Source organism: Piliocolobus tephrosceles, chromosome 1 (genome assembly GCF_002776525.5).
Source record: "Piliocolobus tephrosceles isolate RC106 chromosome 1, ASM277652v3, whole genome shotgun sequence".
NCBI classification, from domain to species: domain Eukaryota; kingdom Metazoa; phylum Chordata; class Mammalia; order Primates; family Cercopithecidae; genus Piliocolobus; species Piliocolobus tephrosceles.
The window spans coordinates 194,066,860-194,082,455 of NC_045434.1; the positions used below are offsets into that span (position 1 = coordinate 194,066,860).

A 15,596-nucleotide genomic window follows, 5' to 3' on the forward strand; every position below is an offset into this window, starting at 1 on the left:
CCTGGGTTCAAGTGATTCTCATGCCTCAGCCAGGCGCCACCACACCTGACTAATTTTTGTATTTTTAGTAGAGATGGTTTCACCATGTTGGCCAGGCTGGTCTTGAATTCCTGACCTCAGGTGATTCACCCACCTTGGCTTCCCAAAGTGCTGGGATTATAGGCATGAGCCACTGCGCCTGGCCTCATCTAACCAATTTGGATTCTGGTTGGAGTTCACGAAAAACATAACTTCCCATTACTTCCAGATTATTTTAAAATAAAAAATCATGATGACTTGTGAGGAAAAGGAAGAACATGTCAGATCCTGAGCTTCCTCTCAGGCTTGAGTGCCTCAAGAGACTATATTGCTGTGTTACGAGAGGTACAGTGCAATGGCTTCATCTGATATGCCAGTGTGGTAAGGCTTCCCCTGGAGGTAGGGACTCTTTCACCAGAAGGTTGGGGGCCTCCAGAAGGTTTTCCCCATCGGGAATTGGATTTGATGGCTGGGATTTAGAGCCTACACATTTGGGTCTCACAATCAGGGCAGAGAAGGTAAGGCTAATGGTGCAAACTGTGCCTCAGCACAGGCAGTCATCTAGGGGAAGGGGTGGTGCAGCCAGTAAAACCTGGAACCTCCAAGTGGTCCAGAACTTTGGTGGCCAGTAAGGGAAAAACTCCTCAAGTGAGCTACAATATTGAAAGGTTCAAAAGCACTGACAAAGTGTTGTTTTGCCCCAGGTGCAGCACATGAGACTCTGTTCCAGTGAAATGCTACATTCAAAGAAGTGCTGTGCACCTCAGAAGATCCCAGAGGACACAATTCTGGCTGTGCTGGGAAGTGCTAAAGTTCCCTCCATATGTCACTTTGGAGAAGGAAGCAGCAAAGCAGCCATGTTGAGTTCCTCTCTCAACCTTTGGCATCATGGACGATGGTAGCTAAAAGAGATAAAAAAGAGACAAGTTACCACATGATGTACATTGCTTTGCTATTAATGTATCAGTAGTAATGAAATTATATCCTAATTAATACTGCCTCTCCTCTGCTCTAATTCTACCTGACCTTTCTGTTGTATCTGATACTCCTCATCTGCTTCCTTCTTTCTTGAAACTCCTCTTGGCTTCTGTAACACTATCTTTTCCATAGTTTTCTCTCTTCTTCAATTGATCTTCCTCAGTATGCTGTCCTGGTTCATTTTCCTCTGTCCACCCTTTAAATAAAAAACAACTTCCTTGGCCGGGAACGGTGGCTCATGCCTGTAATCAATCCCAACACTTTGGGAGGCCAAGGTGAGAAGATCATTTGAGCCCAGGAGTTTGAGAGCAGCCTGGGCAACATAGGGAGACCCTGCCTCTACAAATGATCAAAAAGTTAGCCAGGTGTGGTGGCCCGTGCCTGTAGTCACAGCTACTGAGGAGGCTGAGGTGGGACGATGGCTTGAACCTGAGAGGTTGAGGCTGCAATGAGCCATGATCATGCCATGCACTCCAGCCTGGGTGACAGAGTGAGACCTTGTCTCAATAAAAAAAAAAATAAAAAAAAAAAAATAAATAAATAAATAAATAAATAAATTCCCCCCTAAAGGTCCACTATCCTCTTTCATTTGTATTTTTTTTTTTTTTTTGAGATGGAGTCTTGCTCTGCTGCCCAGGCTGGAGTGCAGTGGCGCCATCTCGGCTCACTGCAAGCTCCGCCTCCCGGGTTCCCACCATTCTCCTGCCTCAGCCTCCCGAGTAGCTGGGACTACAGGCGCCCACCACCATGCCCGGCTAATTTTTTGTATTTTTAGTAGAGACGGGGTTTCACCGTGTTAGCCAGGATGGTCTCAATCTCCTGACCTTGTGATCCGCCTGCCTCGGCTTCCCAAAGTGCTGGGATTACAGTCATGAGCCACTGCACCTGGCCCTTTCATTTGTATCTTGAGACTTTGCTTTTTTTCTGGATTCTAGGCTGTATATCTAACGGTCTTCTAGGTATCTCCATATGTCATAGGCTCATCAAACTCAACACATGCAATTTATTTTCTAGCTTGTTCATTGTCTGCCTTCTTTTAGAATAAAAGCTTGGCCAGGCATAGTGGCTCACACTTGTAATCCCAACACTTTGGGAGGCCAAGATGGGAGGATCACTTGAGGCCAGGAATTCAAGACCAGCCTGGGAAACATAGCAAGACCCCATCTCTATTAAAAAAAAAAAAAGAAAAAAAAAAAGAATAAAGCCTCATTGAGGACAGAGACTTTATCGTATTTCCTGCTGTATCCCAAGGACCTAGCACTATACCTATCATGTGGTAGGTACTCAGTATTTGTTGAATAAACTAAACTGTTCAGCTAAACTCCTTATCACCTTCACAGACCTCTCAAAAAATACAACTTAGAAATATCAGAGTCATTCTGACTACTCCTTTATTTCATCTCTGGAATACAACAGATTGCCACATCTTGTTGATTCTATGCTTGAAATGTCTTTCTTTTTTTTTTTTTGAGACAGAGTCTCGCTCTGTCGCCCAGGCTGGAGTGCAGTGGCCGGATCACAGCTCACTGCAAGCTCCACCTCCCGGGTTTACGCCATTCTCCCGCCTCAGCCTCCCGAGTAGCTGGGACTACAGGCGCCCACCACCTCGCCCGGCTAGTTTTTTGTATTTTTTAGTAGAAATGGGGTTTCACCATATTAGCCAGGATGGTCTCGATCACCTGACCTCGTGATCCGCCCATCTCAGCCTCCCAAAGTGCTGGGATTACAGGCTTGAGCCACGGCGCCCGGCCAAAATGTCTTTCAAATCTATCACCTTTGCATTCTCACTGTCGCTGGTCTGAGCTACTACTATGCTCACTATGATTATTTCAGACACTTCCTGTTTTCCTTGCTGCTAGTCTCTTCATCCTTCCATATCATCTTCCTTGTTTGCATCAGAGCTTGTTCTGAAATACACAGAATTTCCTGCTTATAAACTGCCAATGTTTCCAACATCCTAGCATAACAGTGAAAGCACTGCGAGGGACTGCAACCCATTTTCTAGCTTATTTTCATCACACTGCCCCATACATCCTCTGTTGAAGCTACATTTTCTGTTACTCAGAAACGCCATGTGTTTTCCTCTCTCCCATCATCTTGCTTAAGCTGGTCCTTCTTTTTCTTTTTTTTGTTTGAGACACAGTCTCGATCTCTTGCCCAGGTTGGAGTGCAGTTGCACGATCTTGGCTCACTGCAACCTCTGCTTCCAGGGTTCAAGTGATTCTCCTGCCTCAGCCTCCCAAGTAGCTGGGACTACAGGCATGCTACCATGCCCGACTAATTTTTGTATTTTTAGTAGAGACAGGGTTTCACCATGTTGGCCAGGCAGGTCTCCACCTGGCCTCAAGTGATCCACCTGCCTCAGCCTCCCCCAAAGTGCTGGGATTACAGGTGTGAGCCACTGCGCCTAGCCTATACTGGTCCTTCTGCTTACAAGGTTCTTTCCTTCCTTTTTGTTCAGATTAATTGTTTTTATATAGCTTAAGATTTAGCATAAATGTCACATTCTATAACTCTTTCCTTTAACAAAAACTGTTCTTTTTAGCAATGGAATCTTACTTTGTTGTCCAGGCTTCAGTGCAGTGGTGTGACCATGGCTCACTGCTGTCTCAATCTCCCAGGCTCAAGTGAATTTCCCACCTCAGCCTCCCAAGTAGCCGGACTACAGGAGTGAGCCACTACACCTTTTCGCTATTTTTGTTGTTGAGATAGAGTCTCGCTCTGTCACCCAGGCTGGAGTGCAGTGGTGCAATCTCAGCTCACTGCAACCTCCGCCTCCCGGGTTCAAGCAATTCTTCTGCCTCAGCCTCCTGGGTAGCTGGAACTATAGGCATGAGCCACCACACCTGGTTAATTTTTGTATTTTTAGTAGAGACGGGGTTTCACCATATTGGTTAGGCTGGTCTCGAACTCCTGACCTTGTGATCCGCCCACCTTGGCCTCCCAAAGTGCTGGGATTACAGGCATGAGCCACCATGCCCAGCCTGTACCTAATTTTTTTCAGTTTATTTTTTGTAGAGATGGGGCTCACTATGTTTCCCAGGCTGGGCTCAAAGTGATCCTTCCCTGTCGGCCTCCCAAAGTACTAGGAGTGTGCCACTGCGCCAGGCCCCTGCCTAATTCAAAAAATGTATTTTTTTTTTGTAGAGATGGAGTCTTACTATGTTGCTCAGGCTGTTCTCAAACTCCTGTGCTCAAGCAATCCTCCCGCCCCAGCCACTCAAAAAGTCGAGATTACAGGCATGAACCACTGCATTCAGCCTCGTTTCCCTCTTTTTATAAATGTTCTAAGAATCATGTAAAGATACTTTGACTGCTTCCATTTGTGGCTAGCTGATTCTTTGGATATGGGTGGCTCCTTAATCACAACTGTAATTCCAAATCAAAACACTTGATTTGTTGGCTTGTTGGCTTTGCTGGATTTCTTGGCTTGTTTCATGAGGACAGCTAATTAAAATGTTGTTTATACATTAAGTTGGTAAGATCAACTGTGCTAGACAGAACTTAAACCAGAGAGGGCAAGATCTTATCTAACTTAGCACCGTTTATAACCTGAGAGAGTAAGGTACAATGAAGAGAGCACCTCATTATCCTTGAAGTCATTGATTTCTTTCTCTGAATCCTGGTTCTGCAATTTATTAGCAAGTCAACCAAGTTACTTAACCATTGTGAGCCTCCATTTCCTCAGTGATAAAACGGGGATGTTAACACATTTTGCATGTTTATTGCAAGGATGAAATAATATACATAAAATGCCGCAATCAGAATAGGCATTTGCTTATTTTTTTTTTGAGATGGAGTTTTGCTCTTATCACCCAGGCTAGAGTGCAAAGGTGCGATCTCGGCTCACTGCAACCTCTGCCTCCTGGGTTCAAGCGAGTCTCCTGCCTCAGCCTCCTGAGTAGTTGGGATTACAGGTGAGCTAATTTTTGTATTTTTAGTAGAGACGGGGTTTCGCCATGTTGGTCAGGCTGGTTTAGAACTCCTGACCTCAGGTGATCCACCTGCCTTGGCCTCCCAAAGTGCTGGGATTACAGGCGTGAGCTGGCCTAGGCATTTACTATGGCTTCTTACTTTTCATCCCTTTGAATGCAGTCTTGCAATCAACACTGAGTGTTTTTCTTTTTACTGACGTCATTAGAGCCCTTCATACCTGAACAATGATTTTTGGAAAACTCTACCTAGCACATGTATGACTGGGTCTTTTGGGTCTTACCGTGTAAAATGTTTGCTCTCTTCATGAACCTCCATCTCGGAGCTTTTAAATTCATTTAATTCTTTTCTTATGGCAGCCTGTGGAGTAGAAACAAAAATGTTTCAGCTTCTTCTGGCTGCTTTGTACAGCAGTGTAACTTGTCATTTTTTCTTTTTCTTTTTTTCTTTGAGACGGAGTCTCGCTCTGTCGTCCAGGCTGGAGTGCAGTGGTGCAATCTCGGCTCACTGTAAGCTCCGCCTCCCGGGTTCACGCCATTCTCCTGCCTCAGCCTCCTGAGTAGCTGGGACTATAGGCGCCTGCCACCACGCCCGGCTAATTTTTTGTATTTTTAGTAGAGACGGGGTTTCACCGTGTTAACCAGGATGGTCTTGATCTCCTGACCTCGTGATCCATCCACCTTGGCCTCCCAAAGTGCTGAGATTACAGGCGTGAGCCACCGCGCCCGGCCGTCATTTTTTCTTTACTGTGTTTAACTTTATAAGTCACTGCAACCCCTCACAGGCAACCCAGAGATACCCATCTGTCTCATAATAAACCTAAAATTTCTAGTTTAATCAAAATACTTGAAAATCTTGAAAGAGATATTGTAGCTTTTATAGTTTTTTTGTTTTTGTTTCTTCCTGAGATGGAGTCTTGCTCTGTTGCTGAGGCTGGAGTGCAATGGCGCAATCTCAGCTCACTGCAACCTTCGGCTCCTGGGTTCAGGTGATTCTCCTGCCTCAGCCTCCCAAGTAGCTGGGATTACAGGTGCACACCACCATGCCCGGCAATTTTGTATTTTTAGTACAGATGGGGTGTCACCATGTTGGCCAGACTGGTCTTGAACTCGTGACCTCAAGAGATCTACCTGCCTCGGCCTCCCAAAGTGCTGGGATCACAGGTGTGACCCACTGCACCTGGCTAGTGTTTTTTTTTTTTTAATTTTTTATTTTTATTTACTTATTTATTTTTTTTGAGATGGAGTCTCGCTCTGTCACCCAGGCTGGAGTGCAATGGCACTATCTCGGCTCACTGCAAGCTCTGCCTCCCAGGTTCATGCCATTCTCCTGCCTCAGCCTCCCGAGTAGCTGGGACTACAGGCGCCCGCCACCACGCCTGGCTAATTTTTTGTATTTTTAGTAGAGACGGGGTTTCACCGTGTTAACCAGGATGGTCTCGATCTCCTGACCTCGTGATCCGCCCGCCTTGGCCTCCCAAAGTGCTGGGATTACAGGCGTGAGCCACCGCACCCAGCCTTTAATTTTTATTTTTGAGATGGAGTCTCACTCTGCTGCCCAGGCTGGAGTGCATTCCCATGATCTTGGCTCACTGCAATCTCCACCTCCTGGGTTCAAGCAATTCTCCTGCTTCAGCCTCCCGAGTAGCTGGGATTACAGGTGCACGCCATCACACCTGGCTAATTTTTGTATTTTTAGTAGAGACAGGGTTTCACCATGTTGGCCAGGCTGGTCTCGAACTCCTTACCGCGAGTGATCCCTCTACCTTGGCCTCCCAAAGTGCTAGGATTACAGGCATAAGCCACCACGCCTGGCCAGCTTTTACAGGTTTTCTTTTTTTTTTTCTTTTTCTTTTTTTTTTTGAGACAGAGTCTCGCTCTGTCACCCGGACTGGAGTGCAGTGGCCAGATCTCAGCTCACTTCAAGCTCCGCCTCCCAGGTTTACGCCATTCTCCTGCCTCAGCCTCCCCAGTAGCTGGGACTACAGGCGCCCGCCACCTCGCCCGGCTAGTTTTTTGTATTTTTTTAGTAGAGATGGGGTTTCACCGTGTTAGCCAGGATGGTCTCGATCTCCTGACCTCGTGATCCGCCCGTCTCGGCCTCCCAAAGTGCTGGGATTACAGGCTTGAGCCACCGACAGGTTTTCATAGCATTATAAAAATGAGATATGGGTAAGTACTAAAATATACAGCCCAAATTCCCTCTAACCAAACAACCACTGTTTAAAATGTATTCCTTCCAGTATTTTTACTCTGATATAGCAGGGATTTTCTTTCTTTCAGTATTGGTGGTGGAGTTACCAAAACATTATACTGAGTTAGTATAACATTTTGACTTGTTCAACTTGGCAGTTTGTATCGTGATTTGAAATTTAATATTATATTAAAACTAAAGCTTTGTTTATGGTTCTCCCTTCTAGTTAGCATCTTGGATCCTCCAAATAAAGAGAAAAAAAGAAAGAGAAAAAGAGCAAGAGAGCGCTTTCCAGGTACCTTGTCAGCAGGGGTCAGTTTGGTCCAAGGTTTGTCGGCTCGCCGGTCATAATCTTGAGCATCTGTTACCTCTACATATTCATTAAACCTCAGAATCTTCCTGGCAAGGAGTTCAGCCACAGTTGGCCTTTGACTGAGCTGAAGGAAACGGAGCCTCTTAGTTCACTAAGCCAATAATTAGGCATCAATCATGCATTCAAATTGCCTCTAACCCAGTGCTTCAATCTTCATTGGAATCACCTGGGGGAGCTTTATACACTGTTGATCCCTGGAGGTCCCACCCCCAGTGATTATGGTTATCTGGTGGTTTTTTGTTTTTTTTGAGACAGGGTCTTGCCCTGTCACCCAGGATGGAGTGCAGTGGCACAATCACAGCTCACTGCAGCCTCAACCTCCCAAGCTCAAATGATCCTACTACCACAGCCTCCCAAGTAGATGATATTACAGGTACATACTGCCATGCCCGGCTATTTTTTAATTTTTTTTGTAGAGATGGGGTCTTGCCATGTTGCCTGGGCTGCAAATTCATTTTTTTTCTTTTTATTTTCTTTCTTTCTTTTTTTTTTTTTAAATGTAGAGACAAGGTTTCACTGTTTTCCCTAGGCTGGTCTTGAACTCCTGGGCTCAAGCAGTCCTCCTGCCATGGCCTCCCAAAGTGCTGGGATTACAGGCGCAAGCCACTGTGCCTAGCTGCAAATTCAAATAGGTCATCCAAATATAACACATATAGTTAACTGAACACACAGGGAGTAGTACCTTTCTAGTGAGCCGACGTTTAATTTCTCGTTTTTCTGCCTGACGATCAGCTTCATTTTTAGCTGTAGTTGACAATCAGAAGGAAGGAAGATTACTCACAAATGACAATTTGCATATCAAATGTTTTAGTAATTTCTTTTTCTTTTCTTTTTTTTTTTTTTTTTTGAGACGGAGTTTTTCTCTTTTTGCCCCGGCTGGGTGCAATGTTGCGATCTTGGCTCACTGCAACCTCCGCCTCCCGGGTTCAAGCGATTCTCCTGTCTTAGCCTCCCGAGTAGCTGGGATTACAGGCACATGCCATGCCCAGCTGATTTTTATATTTTTAATAGAGACAGAGTTTCATCATATTGGTCAGGTTGGTCTGGAACTCCTGACCTCAGGTGATCCTCCTGCCTTGGCCTTTCAAAGTGCTGGGATTATAGGCGTGAGCCAACGTGCCCCACCCAGATATTTCTTTTTTTCTTTTTTTTTGAGACGGAGTCTTGCTCTGTCACCCAGGCTGGAGGGCAGTGGCGAAATCTCGGCTCACTGCAAGCTCTGAGTCCCGGGTTCACGCCATTCTCCTGCCTCAACCTCCCAAGTAGCTAGGACTAAGGCTCCCGCCACCATGCCCAGCTAATTTTTTTGTACTTTTAGTAGAGATGGGGTTTCACCGTGTTAGCCAGGATGGTCTCAATCTCCTGACCTCGTGATCCACTCGCCTCAGCCCAGGTATTTCCTATAGGCTCAAATCAGAATAAAATACTAACTCTGGAGATGGCTAAATAAAAACAATTTTCTTGTCAACGATACAAACAGATAAGAGCAAGAGTCAGCAAACTCTGGCACCACATCTTGCCGGTTGCCTGTATTTTTCCTGCCCATGAGCTAAGAATAGTCTTTACATTTTTAAATGGTTTTGTAAGTACCTATTACGTATAGTTGTTCATATGCTTTTTGGCCTGCAAAATCCAAAAGTTTTACTATGTACGCTTTAAGGAAAAGCCTGCAGATTCTTGCTCAAGAGTAACTGCTAAGAATGGGCAATGGCGATCACATGAAGTTTTGTGTGATATGTCTATAAGGGCTCCCACACTAGAAAATTTACTAAGTGATTTAAGTTGTATATACCCAAGTAGTGCTGAGAGAACAGGGGATGGATTGGTCAGACTGAACATGCTCACAAATAGCCCTGAGGAAGCCCAAACCTTCTCAGTAAGGAAACTTTTAAGGCCAAATTTTACTCTATATTCTGGAAAAACAAATCAAATATGTGCCAGATTAGAATGCTATTTCAGGAAGTTAATTATGTACACAGACAGCAAATTAAATACCTGGTCCCATTTGGTAAGTACAGAGGTAAGAAAGTCTTAAGGGATTAAAGCAAGAGGAAAACTGCTGCATTTGGGACTTGCTTTGGGCCTCAGCCCTCAAATTCTAGGAATAGGAAGGTCTCCATATGCACAGCTACCTCCTTAGCTCCCTGAACACAGAAAAATTGGGCATATCTCCCATATACTGTCAAATCCTCCCAAATGCCCAAGGCAGTTCCAGGATACGGTGAGAACACTGAAACAAAGCTTTCTAGAGTATCACAGCACACTAAACAGTACCATAATAGCATCTTCCAAAGGAAGCTTGGTAAGCGCTGTTCCTTCATGGGGAAATAAATAGTCCTTGCCCAGCTGGAACACTCTCCTTTAGCCCTTGTAGCAAATGCTTCTTTTCTCTTTCATGTATATTAAAGTCAGAAACATACAAAGAAAATCTATACAACTTTATTTCCATAACTGGACTCACGTTGCAATATATTGCGTTGTTCTAGTTCTTCTGGTGTTGGTCTTTGACTCAGTCGCCTAAAAATGAGACAAATAAGGGTAATGTTTATGTTGATCCTCCTAATCTTGTTTATAAAGATTTTTTTTGGTCACAGTATATATTAGCCCCTATATAAGTAAGAAATCAACAACTTTTCAAACCAATATGTTTCACTTACGATTGTTTGTAAAACAATTTCACATTAAAAGTGTTAACACAGATACCGCATTATAAAAAGGAACTGTATATGCAAACAAGTGGCCAGGATTCTAGTTCTAGACCTTGATAAGAGCTATTAGCACAAAAAAGTTCAGTTAGACCTTGGCCAGGCGTGGTGGCTGTAGCTTGCAGTGAGCCGAGATCGTGCCACTGCACTCCAGCCTGGGTGACAGAGCAAGACTACATCTCAAAAAAAAAAAAAAAAAAAGTTCAGTTAGACCTTCAGTGTCCTCATCTGTGAAGCGAAGGTTTGGACCTAACTGGTGGCTCCTAAACAAATTTGCTCCTTCAGAAGCGTTAGAGACTTTTTAGAAAACACAGATTCCCAAGAAACGTTAACAGAAATTCTGATTCAGAAAATCAGGATGAAAAATGAAATTACATATCTCTAATATATAGATTTTGTTTTTTTACACAAAACTTCTCCCATGACTCAGATGTCCCTCTTTAGATTTTTTTTGTTTAAAATTTTTAAAAAATAGAGATGGGGGGGTCTCACTCTGTTGCCCAGGATAGTCTTGAACTCCTGGGCTCAAGCTATCTTACCACCTTGGCCTCCCAAACTGCTGGGTTATAGGTGCAGTGGCACAATCTCGGCTCACAGCAAGCTCTGCTTTCCAGTTCATGTCATTCTCCTGCCTCAGCCTCCCAAGTAGCTGGGACTACAGGCGCCTGCCACCATGCCCGGCTAATTTTTGGTATTTTTAGTAGAGACAAGGTTTCACCGTGTTAGCCAGGATGGTCTTGATCTCCTGACCTCGTGATCCGCCCACCTCGGCCCCCCAAAGTGCTGGGATTACAGCGTAAGCCACCAAGCCCGGCCATGCGCAGCTAGGTTTTTAAGGACAGATTTTTTTTTTTTTTTTTTTTTGAGATGGAGTTTCGCTCTGTCGCCCAGACTGGAGTGCAGTGGTGCCATCTCAGCTCACTGCAAGCTCCGCCTCCCGGGTTTATGCTATTCTCCTGTCTCAGCCTCCCAAGTAGCTGGGACTACAGGTGACCACCACCACGCCTGGCTAAGTTTTTGTATTTTTAGTACAGACGGGGTTTCACTGTGTTAGCCAGGCTGGTCTCAATCTCCTGACCTTGGGATCCGCCTGCCTCAGCCTCCCAAAGTGCTGGGATTACAGGCTTGAGCCACCGTGCCCGGCCACAGCTAGGATTTTAAATCAGTGGTTTAGGAACCACTGGAATTTAAGTTTGTCTCTTTCTGGGTGATATTCTATAATTCTATGATTTAAATCTCAGTCTTCTCTGTGAAGCATTTGATAAAGTTATCTCACTTCATCACAGTTCTGAGATGTTATTCACCAATAACAATTTGTTGGCCAGGCGTGGTGGTTCATGCCTGTAATCCCCAGCACTTTGGGAAGCTGAAGCGGGTGGCTCACCTGAGGTCAGGAACTCAAAACCAGCCTGGCCAACATGGTGAAACCCCATCTCTACTAAAAAATACAAAAATTAGCTGGAGGTTGTGGTGTGCTCCTGTAGTCCCAGGTACTTGGGAGGGTGAGGCAGGAAAATGCTTGAACCTGGGAGATGGAGGTTGTGGTGAGCTGAAACTCACACTACTATACTCCTGCCTGGGCGACAGAGTGAGACTCCATCTTAAAACAAACAAACAAACAAAAACTACAATTTGTCATTTCTGGAATCAGAAAGTTACTCATTTCTTACTTTTAATTTATACTTCTCAGACAGTATTTGCACTAATTAGCTAGTACTTGCAAATTTTTCAACTCTTTTGTTGCTTGCATAAGGAACTTCCAGTCCCATTCTACATACAACTTTTCTTTCTGAACAAGACCTTCCTTTTTTTTTTTTGAGTCAGGGTCTCACTCTGTACCCAGGCTAGAGTGCAGTGGTGCAATCACAGCTCCACCTCCTAGGCTCAAATGATCCTCCTACCTCAAGGACCTTCCATTTTATTTATTTATATTTATTTTTTTTGAGACAGTCTTGCTCTGTCGCCCAGGCTGGAATGCAGTGGCTTGATCTCGGCTCATGGCAACCTCCGCCTCCCAGGTTCAAGCAATTCTCCTGCCTCAGCCTCCCAAGTTGCACCTGCCACCACGCCCAGCTAATGTTTTTGTACTTCTAGTAGAGACAGGGTTTCACTATGTTGGCCAGGTGGGTCTTGAACTCCTGACCTTGTGATCTGCCTGCCTTGGCCTCCCAAAATGCTGGGATTACAGGTGGGAGCCAATGTGCCTGGCCCCCTTTTCTTTTTTTCTGAGACAGAGTCTCACTCTGTTGTCCAGGTTGGAGTGCAGTGGTACAATCTTGACTCACAACAACCTCCGCCTCTCAGGTTCAAGCAATTTTTCTGCCTCAGCCTCCTTAGTAGTTGGGACTATAGGCATGTGCCACTACGCCTGGCTAATTTTTGTATTTTTAGTAGACACAGGGTTTCGCCATGTTGGCCAGGCTGGTCTCGAACTCCTGACCTCAGGTGATCTACCCACCTTGGCCTCCCAAAGTGTTGGGATTACAGGCGTGAGCCACCGCGCCCTGCCTGTATTTGTTTTCTAGGGCTGCACTAAGAAATTACCACAACTGTGTGGCTTAAAAAAAAACAGAAATGTATTCTGTCATAGGTCTGGAGGCTAGAAGTCCAAAATCAAGGTATTGGTAACACTGGTTCCTTCTGAAGGCTCTGAGGGAGAACGTGTTCCACGGCTCACTCCATGCCTCTGGTGGCGGCTAGCAATCCTTAATATTCCCTGGTCTGTAAACATATCATCCATGGCCATGCACGGTAGCTCATGCCTATAATCCCAGCACTATGGGAGGCCGAAATGGGTGGACTACCTGAAGTTAGGAGTTCGAGACGAGCCTGGCCAACATGGTGAAACCCTGTCTCTACTAAAAGTACAAAAATTAGCTGGGCATGGTGGCAGGCACCTGTATTCCCAGCTACTTGGGAGGCTTTGGCAGGAGAATCACTTGAACCTGGGAGACAGAGGTTGCAGTGAACTGAGATCGCACCACTGCACTCCAGTCCTGGCTACAAGAGTGAAACTCCGTCTCAAAATTAAAAAAACAAAAAACAAAAAAACCGTATCATCCTGACCTCTGCTCTGTCACATGGCAATCTCCCCGTGTATGTCTGTGTCCAAATTTCCTTCTTAAATAACACTAGTCATTGGATTAGAGCCCACCATAATCTAGAATGATTTCATCATAACTTGATTATATCTGCAAAGACTCCACTTCCAAGTCAGGTCACATTAACAGGTACTGGGGGCTAGGACTTGAACATGTCTTTTTGGGAGACACAATTTTACCACCTATAAACTCCATCCCATTTCATCACATTCTTTTATAATTTCATCCTCCCTAACCCAAGGCAAATAATGATCTGCTTTCCATATAGATTTTCTATAATTTTATGTAAAATGGACTCACAGAGTGTGTTCTTTTTTGTCTAGCTTCTTTTACTTAGCGTAACTGAGATCTACCTAAGTTGTGACACTGGCAATCATTCTTTCCTCTTTATTGTGAGTAGTATTTCTTTGTTTTTGGAGAAACTGAGTCTCGCTTTATTGTCCAGGCTGGAGTGCAGTGGTGTGATCTCAACTCACTGCAACCTCTACCTCTTGGGTTCAAGCAATTCTCTGTCTCAGCCTCCCCAGTAGCTGGGATTACAGTTGTGTGCCACCACGCCTGGCTAATTTTTGTAATTTTAGTAGGGACAGGGTTTTACCATATTGGTCAGGCTGTTCTTGAACTCCTGACTTTAGCTGATCCACCTGCCTCAGCCTCCCAAAGTGCTGGGATTACAGGCATGAGCCACTGCGCCCTGCCTGCTAAGTAGTATTTCATTATATGAATATACCACAGATTGTTCACATCTATTCACTTATTGATAGATGTTTGGGCTGTTTCTAGCTTTTGGCCATTACTAATAACAGCCAATGGAATGGCTGAATCATATGTAGAAGTATGTTCAGTTTTTTAAAAAACTGCCAAAGTGTTTTCCTAAATACTTCTATTGTTTACATCCTTATTATCAGTGTATGAGAATCCAGTTGCTCCTCATCCTCAGCAACTCCTGGTATTTATTTATTTATTTTCTTTCTTTTTTTTTTTTTTTTTTGGGCCGAAATCTTTCTCTGTCACCCAGGATGGAGTGCAGGGTGGCCTGATCTTGGCTCACTGCAACCTCTGCCTCCCAGGTTCAAGCAATTCTTCTGTCTCAGCCTCCTGAGTAGCTGGGATTACAGGTGTGCACCACCACACCCAACTAATTTTTGTATTTTTAGTAGAGATGAAGTTTCAGCATGTTGGCCAGGCTGGTCTTGAACATATGACCTCGTGATTTGCCTGCCTTGGCCTCCCAAAGTGCTGGGATTACAGGCGTGAGCCACTATGCCTGGCCTTGTCTTTTATTTATTATTTTTATTTTTGAGCCGGTCTTACTTTGTCACCCAGGCTGGTGTGCAGTGATGCGATCTCCAGGGCCCGAGGGATCCTCACAACTCAGCCCCACTCCGAGTAGCTGGTAATACAAGCATAGGCCACCACTCCCGGCTAACTTTTCTATTTTTTGTAGAGACGGGATTTCACGACGTTGCCCAGGCTGGTCTCAAGCTCCTGACCTCAAATAATCTGCTTGCCTTGGCCTCCTAAAGTGTTAGATTATAGGCGTGAGCCACTGCACCAGGCCTATATTGTCTTTTTTTTTTTTTTTTTTTTGAGACTAAGTCTCGCTCTTATCCCCCAGTCTGGAGTGCAACGACGTGATCTCAGCTCACTGCAACCTCCGCCCCCCGGTTCAAGCGATTCTCCTGCCTCAGCCTCCCGAGTAGCTGGGATTACAGGTGAATAACACCATGCCCAGCTAATTTTTTGTATTCTAAGTAGAGATGGGGTTTCACCATGTTGGCCAGGCTGGTCTCAAACTCCTGACCTCAGGTGATCCTCCCGCCTTGGCCTCCCAAAGTGCTGGGATGACAGGTGTTGCCACCGTGCCTGGCCTTTTTTTGAGATGCAGTTTCGCTCTTGTTACCCAGGCTGGAGTCCAATGGTGCGATCTCAGCTCACTGCAACCTCCGCTCCCCAGGTTCAAGCGATTCTCCTGCTTCAGCCTCCCAAGTAGCTGGGATTACAGGCATGTGCCACCATGCCCAGCTAATTTTGTATTTTTAGTAGAGATGGGGTTTCTCTATGTTGGTCAGGCTGGTCTCGAACTCCCAACCTCAGGGGATCCGCCTGCCTCAGCCTCCCAAAGTGCTGGGATTACAGGGGTGAGACACTGCACCTGGCTTTGTCAGTCTTTTAAATTGCATAACTTTAGCCATCCTAGTATAATCGTGGTGGTCTCTCATTGTGTGTGTGTTTTTAAATTTCAATCTTATTTTATAGTGATAACAACACTTACTATGAGATCTACCTTCTGAA

The 15,596-nt window shown here is 45.0% G+C and overlaps 1 protein-coding gene across 6 annotated transcripts in view; it reads right to left on the bottom strand.

The window, feature by feature from the left end:
- Nucleotides 1–7: 7 nt before the first annotated feature.
- Nucleotides 8–15,596, bottom strand: part of PHACTR4 (phosphatase and actin regulator 4) — a 142,312-nt gene continuing 126,723 nt past the window's right edge. For 5 of the 6 annotated variants that reach the window (XM_023219456.2, XM_023219455.2, XM_023219459.2 and 2 more), the window contains 4 exons: nucleotides 9,957–10,012; nucleotides 8,178–8,239; nucleotides 7,422–7,559; nucleotides 8–920 (listed from right to left, as the gene is read on the bottom strand). In XM_023219456.2, the coding sequence (XP_023075224.2) occupies nucleotides 762–920; nucleotides 7,422–7,559; nucleotides 8,178–8,239; nucleotides 9,957–10,012 (415 nt within the window). In that variant the 3' untranslated portion in view covers nucleotides 8–761. Of the gene's footprint in view, nucleotides 921–5,212; nucleotides 5,290–7,421; nucleotides 7,560–8,177; nucleotides 8,240–9,956; nucleotides 10,013–15,596 lie in introns of all 6 variants that reach the window. The other variant, XM_023219457.3, reaches the window with a different exon arrangement.